The sequence below is a fragment of the Falco cherrug genome, chromosome 1 (genome assembly GCF_023634085.1).
Source record: "Falco cherrug isolate bFalChe1 chromosome 1, bFalChe1.pri, whole genome shotgun sequence".
NCBI classification, from domain to species: Eukaryota; Metazoa; Chordata; class Aves; order Falconiformes; family Falconidae; genus Falco; species Falco cherrug.
Genome location: NC_073697.1, coordinates 76,839,908 through 76,848,062, shown reverse-complemented (window position 1 = coordinate 76,848,062; position 8,155 = coordinate 76,839,908). Strand labels below are relative to the sequence as shown.

General features: G+C 52.5%; 1 protein-coding gene across 2 annotated transcripts in view; it reads right to left on the bottom strand.

The window, feature by feature from the left end:
* Positions 1–1,521: 1,521 nt before the first annotated feature.
* Positions 1,522–8,155, bottom strand: part of MFHAS1 (multifunctional ROCO family signaling regulator 1) — a 36,738-nt gene continuing 30,104 nt past the window's right edge. Inside the window, exons 2-4 of one of the 2 annotated variants that reach the window (XR_008733125.1) lie at positions 7,137–7,263; positions 5,210–5,638; positions 1,522–3,713 (exon numbers count right to left, since the gene is read on the bottom strand). Coding sequence is in view for 1 of the 2 variants with exons in the window: in XM_027801693.2 (XP_027657494.2) it covers positions 5,635–5,638; positions 7,137–7,263 (131 nt within the window). In the remaining variant the exon portion in view is untranslated. Of the gene's footprint in view, positions 3,714–5,208; positions 5,639–7,136; positions 7,264–8,155 lie in introns of those variants that run through there. The other variant, XM_027801693.2, reaches the window with a different exon arrangement.

The following is an 8,155-nucleotide window of genomic DNA, read 5'->3' as shown; positions in this document are numbered from 1 at the left end:
GGGCGGCCCGGCCACCGCCGCCTGCCCCCTCGGCGGGCCGCTGCGCTGCGGGGGGCTCCGGTGCCGCCGGGCGCCGGCTGCCGCCTGCCCTCCGCGGGGTATGGCGATGCTGCAGGTGCCCGCGCCGCCTCGCCCCTGCCCGTGCCGGCGGGCTCACGGCAGCCCCGGGGCCCGGTCCTGCCCCTTCCCGCCGGGGCTTGCAGCCTCCCGCCGGGTCACGGCAGCGCTCTGGAAGCTCTGGCCGCGTTATGTGGGAACCGCACCGGGCAGCCACCTTGTGGGAGAAGGCTGAGCGCGCAGGGCTCCCTACGCACGGCCCCGCGGGGGCAGGCGGGGGCCGGGCCCCTGCAGCCCTCCGGGCCCCTGCAGCCTTCCGGGCCCCTGCAGCCTTCCGGGGCCCTGCAGCCCTCCGGGGCCCTGCAGCCGGCCGGACCATGCAGCCCACCGGGGCCATGCAGCCCACCCGAGCCAGCTGGGGCCATGCAGCCGCCTGTCCCTCCCTGCCCCGGGAAGCTGCCCCCCCACACCCTTCCCTGATCCCTTAGTGCGGCACCCAGGCGGGGAGGGCTGGATGCCCCCAGACACCTGTGAGCCCTGCGGGTCTCCTCAGCCAGCAGGCACAGGCTAAAGCGAGGAGGGCCTCTGTCCATCCGGGGCCAGTTAATTTTCTGCTGGTGCTTCCCAAAGCCCTGGCGCACAGTCCAGGCACATCCTCAGAAATTTCCCTTCTGTCCCTCAGTGATGGAGGCCAACACATACATGGCACCCACCTGACTGATGCAACCACCCCAACACCTCCACATCGGCCAGCCACGTAACAGCCTGGCATCTTCTCGACTGCCCTGCCGTGGCCAGGGCCCAGCCACCTGCACTCAGCCTTGCCTCCCGTCTTGTTGCAGATGCTGCCATTCCTTCTCCTAGGAATTGAGCACAGCACAATCGCTGTGCTCAGCGGGGCTGCCACGGGGGTCTGTCTTGTCTGCTCCTCCAGACAAGAGTGGTGATGGAAATGGGGTTACACAGCTACTCAGGGCTGTGTGGAAGGGGACTTGCTCCCTACTTTTAGTTCACCCTCCTGGCACTAACACCCATGTTGGCATGCAGAGGGCCATCTGCCTGACTGCACTCTCCTGTGAACAACATGGCGCTTGAGCAGAGTTCACAGGGAACCAAGCTTGACAAGAAAGCAAACATGGTACCAGTAAGAACCACTGAGCTGGCCTCACAAACCCACAAAACACCCTAAACACAGTAGGGAAAATGCTGTTCCCCAGAAATCATCTGTCTTACTGGATTGGGCAATGGTTCACAGATATTGGTGCAAACAAGGGGCTGCACACTCAGATTCACTCAATGCCAAATCTTGACCATTTTGTGAGTCATCTGCTAACTGCTCCTAAAAACTCTGGCTCCTGGATTTAGAAAACCCCGGATCTATGGTTAAGCGCAGCCCCTTCCAGAGGCAGGTCCCAAGGAGGCACTGGAAGAGGAAAAACAAATCAAACAGCCAGGCCTCTCCTTGAGATCGAGATCACTTTTATTTTCAGTTGTTTTGGCGAGGATGTGTGGGCAAGTGTGGGTGTGGTGCGCGTACGTCTGGGCATGCATGTGTGTGTGCGCAGAGTCCTGCCCAGTGATGTAGATTATATGAATACCTGCAATTACAGTCCATGAACTGAGCCATGAAGTGCGTGATGGGTGCTACACTGAGGCCCACTTGCTAGCCTCTTCTTGTGCTTACTGCAGTGCAGCATCTCCACCTCCCCGCACTGCCATTCCAAGGACGCCAGCCCAAGATCCCATCCAAAGGGTGCAGGAGGAGCTGAGCTCCAGGATCTGGCTCTGCAGGAGTGAGCCGGTGGGTTTTCACCTCACTTAGTGAGCTCTTAAATACCATTTGCAGTTCCCTTTAACGCAACCATAAATGTCTCCTCACAGTGAGGAGCCCCTACTGCTCTGACAAACTTCAACTACCTCAGAGGTACAAAGGGAAGAGAACATGGACCCCATGTAAGCTCTGGTACTACAGCACAGCCAAGCGTGTCTTGGGTTCCTGGGAAAGCAGCACCCAAATACGCTACTGAGTTTCCACAGCCACCATGGAACTGTAGCATGGGGGATGCTGCAAGGGAAATGACCCGTGCTTCTGCAGCCCCCAGCCTCTTCCATCTGACTCGAGAGGCCACAAGGCAGGTTAAATCCCAGTCTGGCCTCTATTACTGTTTAACTTTAAAGCTGAATTCCCCAAGCTCAGAGCAGAGACAATGCAGAAAGAACAGCATTGCCACAAAAGACTAGTCAAATGCATCCTGGCCTTGTGGCAGGCTGGAAACAATCTTACTTCTCTGAGCTTTCTGCCTTTGGCACAGTTAAAGCAGAGATGTCCCATCACCCAGGAGCCTCTGCAGTTGCCAGAGGCCTCCAAGTACCCCTGCAAGCCCCAGGATGAGCTAGCATCACCCATCGGTCTCCCTCTACCTCAACAGATTTGTGTGCTGCTTAGGGACGTGCAATTTGTCACGTTACACAGACCCAGCAGAAGGCAAAGCTGCTCTCCTGGGAGTTTCACTTGGACGGATGCAGGTTTGAATCCCAGGCTTTGCTTCAGAGCATAATACAAGGTATTCCAGGACATGTTCCAGCTGCTGAAAGTCCTGCAGTGCACAGCAACTTGCCAGCTCTGCTTCCAAACCTGTCTGCACCTGTTTCAGCAGGAAATCAACTGGTCAACAAGTAAGGGGTCTGCAAACCAATGAGCAAAACCAGCACAGTCCTCTTGTGTGAAGTAGGCATGTAGTACCAGGAGATTCTCCTCCTGTTCCAAAGGGGTTAAATGCACTGTCAGCTCCACAGGGAGACAACCGATGCCCCAGTCCTCTCTGCCCTCTTCATAACACACTTTCAAGTAAAGGTTGCAGGGTGCTCTGCAGAGGTCTTAGTCATTTCTAACAGTTCAGTAACTCTCCAAGCAGGGAAAAGAACAGGAATATAATACATGCTCTGAACTCAGCTACCTCTGCTCTTAGGGCACTGCCTTCAAGCCCTCTTTCCTTGTGGCTTGACTCATGAAAAATTACATATCCTTCAAAAATACAAGGCCCTCATCCCTGGGGCTCAGGGATATTAAATGGGGTCTAAGAGGCAGGAGCTCAGCAAAGGGACACTGTGTGCAGAGGATTCCAGGATGCATCCTTAAAAGAGAGCGACAGCAAAATCAAAAGGACTATCAGCCACTTGGCTTGGTTCTCCTGCACAGATCTCCCACCTGGCAGTTGCAAAGAGGAGATGTTTCTGAACTGCATAGAAAATTAAATGGCTTTTGCATATTAAAAAAATACAGATGAAAACACAGTTACACCAGTTACTAAACAGTGGGCGGATGAGTGACCACCATTTCATATTAAATAGACCCAACTAGATTGATCTCCATACTGCCACACTCCCAGCATTACGGCTTCAGTGCACAGAGCAGACCGAGTGCCTGCAAAGGCCAGGTACGCGCTGAGGTGACATGCCCCAGCAGGAGGGCTGCGGTCCCAAGGAGCAGGCTGTAAGACATCTTCTCTGTCCTCTCACTCCTTCAATGCTCATGCATCCCAGACCAGATGGGTGCACTGGGAAACAGGCCTTAGGCTGGAAAAGGATTCCAGTTTGTGGTTTCTTTACAATGTAGTTTCCACGCAACGTCACAGCAACAAATTGCTAGTTTCTTCCTATGGAGAATGGAAAAAGAGAGAGGTGAGTAGCAGCAAAGAGAGAAGGCCGCCCAGCATGGGAGGTGACAGTAGGGAATGCTCTAACACAAGTTCTGACTGTATCAGGGCCCTTCATGACTCATGGGCAGCAAGACTCAGGACAAGGGAGTTTCCCAGCGCTACTCCTGACACCACTCAAAAATCTCACCGCCCTTTCACTCCTTCCAGCCACCATAGGCAATTTCTAGTCCCCAATTTATCTACAGCGATCCAGAAGCACAATCAATTATGCTTCTCACTGACATATGAAAGGTTCAAATGCCCACTGCCAGAGATGACAGGTCAACACATGAAATCTGAGCCATGCTCTCTGCCCAGCTGGAATGATACCCTGAAGAAATGCGGAGCTGACTGAGCTGCCAGCTTTTATTTGGCAGCTCTCCCCCCCGTGAAGTGAGACACAGTGGCTTAATTTCTTCCACCTGGCCTCCACAATCTCCTGCTAGAGTGGATTCTGCCCTGCATTTCCCAGTGTCAAGTTCCTGCCAATGGGATATTTGCAGCCCTGTACACAAGGCTGGTATTTGAAGGCCCAGAAGCCAGGGGAACCGTCACCCATACAACAGCATCAGGTCCCAGTAGGATGCACATCACTGTCTTGCACTAGTTGCAGGCCTGGCCAGCCTGCATCCCGGTGGAGACAGCCTGCCGACCAGTATCACCCATCCCATGTCTGCCATCACAGCCAGAAGGGTTAAGAGAGTTACGTTAATTTAAGCATTCTAAGGCCCTCTCTCACAGACCTCCACCCTGGGATCCTGGCTCTGGAAATGCCAGTCTCCTATTTGATTTAAACAAAATCTAGTATTGCATGGAGCAGGACTCATACAGCCCAGTTATCAGGGCTCAGCTGCAGGGCACAAACTGACAGCAGCACCTTAGAAGTCCTCAAAACCACCTAGTCAGGACTGAAACCAGCACTGTGGTGCCAGTGCTCGACCTGCCCTTCCTGACATCTGGCCCAGGGAGAATGGCTACTCATGAAGCATGGCTGCCAGGGTGAGCCCAAGGGGATCAGGGCAGTTTGTACAACACATCCACACACTGTTCCACTAGATCTCTGCACGAGGATGAGTGGCTTTGCTAGGAGGAAGACCCAGATCTAGATTTCTACTGCTCTAGCGGCTGCAGTGCACGTAGAGTACTGCAATGGCAACTCCGCAGCATGCAGACATGGCAGACCATAGGGAAGAAATGGCCAGCGCTGGGGCCGCACTGACTGCCCTTCTCCCATCCCTGCGTGACTACAGCACATTCTTACCACTTCATGGCACAGGGCAATTGAACACACAAGGCAGGAAACATTTCCCAGCCTGCTCCTCCCACTCTGCCAGCCACTGCCCAAGCCTGCTGTGTGGGACACAGCAAACTGTTTTACAATGGAGCAATTTTAAAGGCTTCACAGCATCAACCCCCTCCCCAACAAAGCCTTGGCCAACTGCCACAAAACTCACTTGTCCAGGAACAAATCCAGGGAATCCCGCTACAGCTCATTTCAAGAGACTTTCCTCCAAGCAGGTCTGAATTAAATGGTACCAAGAACATTTTTACATTCATCATGAGATCCAAATGGGTTTTCAACAAGTGATCAATGGGTCCACAGAATCCTATCCCCAGTGCTTTCCCTCTGGCCAGTGCCCTGCCACCTGCAGCAATCATTTTGCTTCATGCCTTGTTGTCGTCCCCAACCTCCAGGTGACCGCATCCACTCCAGCCGTGAGGCCCCACCTGGGAGCTGCCCCCGCCCCACAGCGTTTCAGAGTCCATAGTCTCATCGAATCCTGTCAGCATGCAACTCCACAACTGGAGAGATGGGAGCACTGCAGAGCATCAGCCATGTTCTGCCCGGTGGAAAACCTTTGGCACCAGCACTGACGATTTATCTAGAAGAGGAAAGGATAAAGAAAAAGTCATGTCACATAAGCAGCAGGGTTCACAGTGCTTGTAATGAATGACCTAAGACACACAATTTTCTCTAGGTTTCTAAATAAGGAGGGTGGGGTCTTTTAAATGTAACACAGGCCTTTTTAAGAACCCAAGTTCCCTGCCAGCAGAGTGACTGTGAAACTGGGACTCAGCTGTCAGATGTTGTAGAAGGTATGCTGGAGGACATGAGGACAAGTGCACAGGCACAGCTGGACAGTACAGTACAACAAAAATTGCAGCCTCAGGTTAGAAATGTACTGTGCCAAGTACACACAGAGGAGGACCAAATGAAGACAGTGGTGACCTGTGGCTCAGTATCAGGGCGGCTACCTTGTTTGCTGCCCCAGGTGGGCACTTCAATTTCACACACAGGTCAACAGCCACCCATCACCAAAGCTATTCTCCAGCAGGATGAGTGTATTTTGGGGTGGAAGGGCACTGAACAGGGAGAACAGCATCCAAACCTACTTTCAGATACTGAAGTGAAAGTAACAGGCATTCACACGCAGCACAGCAGAGGCAGCAGGCAATATATTTGGCCTGCTCCTCTAAGCTCCCTGCCAAATTCCCTTGCGCCGCTCCAAGGAGAGCAGACCACAGCTGCATTTCTGTTCTGCAAGAAAACCTATGCATCAAAAAGCCAAGGCTGTTCTTGTGAGTGTTGTCCCACATTTGTTCCCACCACAACAGAGCTATGTTCTCCAAGCACATCCCCACTCTGTGGAGTGAAGGACATATAGGCTACGGATACACGAGTGCAGGGTGCAGGGCTTCTGTCCAGAGGGACCTCACCAAGTTAGAGGATTGGGTCAACAATAGTGTTGTGAAATTCAACAAGGACAAGTGCATAGCCCTACACCTGGAACAGGACAACCCCATGCACCACCGTAGCCTGGGGCCCAGTTGGCTTGGGATCTGGTGGAGAACATGTTGAACACAAGCCAGCAGTGCATCTTCATGGCAATGAAAGCCAAGCTGCAATAAGGGAGACTCAGATGGGACAGAAGGAAAGAAGTTCTGTCCCAGGAGAACAGTGTAACTCTAGAGTTCAGAGAGGTGGTGGCACCTCCATCCTTGGCAGTCATCAACCCTCGCCTATACAAAGTCCCAAGCAACCTGACTCAGCTGTAAGGGTGGCTCTGCTTGGAGCAGGGGGTGAACAGAGACCTCCTGAGGTCCTGTGCTACCTAAACCTGCCCATGATTCTATTATCTCCTGATCTGTCCTGCCCACTATATGTCTTGCATCTGCCACAACACAGATCAGGGAACACTTCAACCCTTTTTACTGTACCTCTTATCCTTAGAGTGGGCTGCCTATACCCACAAATAATTAGAACAGTATCCAGGCTGTGGGGCTGCTACCTTCCAGAAAAAATGCTTAGTCAGGGCATGTTTTACGTAGGCTTTCTGATGTCTACGGACAGGGGAATGGGGGTCTACTTTCAGGTCTCACTTGGAACAAGGGCTGATCACAGTAGGAGTTGGGGGGTAAACCAAGGCAACATTAACTCGCTCGCTGCCATTCTTGGGACAGATGATCTCCGTCAGTCCCTCTGGTCTCGGCTGACTCAGCAGTTCTCCTGTGAATAAAGGAAAACAATTAAAACATTGAAGCATTAGCAAGGCAGTTTTTGCAATTTTTTCTTTTAGCATGCCTTTCCACTCCCCGTCACCAAGTAAACATCCATGACCGATGCAAGTGAGCACTGTAAGAGGGCTTACTGGTCCTGCAACCCAAGCAGGTCTTATTCCTGTAACCATGGTGAACATCCTGGTGAATACAGCTTGAAGACGTGCTGCTCCACACAAATGTAACATCTGCCATCTTTCCTGTCCCTGCTTTGAATCACTGCACACAGACTTGAAGGCTCCTTAGGGACTCACAGCCTCTAGACGGAGCCTAATGAGCTGCAGGTTTCTTAATTAGGCTTTGGAGGCAGATGGGATCCAGAAGTTTACCTTCAATCTTCATGAAAGAGAGGAAGCTGACCTGTAGCATCAGCAGGAAATTGGCAGACAGAGAAAGCTACAGATACAAGTCTTATTATTCACATCTGCATACTACAGCCATCCACACCCACAAAGCTACCCAAAAAAGCAGCTGTCTTTCAGTTCAAGCAGAATGATGCTACAAGGACCCTGCCAAGACCACCACCTTTAGTATGAACCAGAAAGACGGTTTGAAAGAACTGCCACAGATATGATATTTGCATCACTTCAGTGTTTCTCCTCTAAGAAATTCTAGGGGGGGCCCTCAAACCAACCAGGTAAGTGTGCTTGACCTTTCCTGAACATGTATGTCACCTCCTGTTCTTTCCCTGAGCAACCCTGACCATTGCAGCTGTCTAGCTGTTGCTCCAGTACTGCAATTTCTAAGCTGGAGCTGCCCAGGAGCTGCAGAAACCCAGCTGTTCTGTGATGGTTGGTCAACTGTGGGGTGCCTCTCCCAGCTGCCAGACGATATTTAGAAGC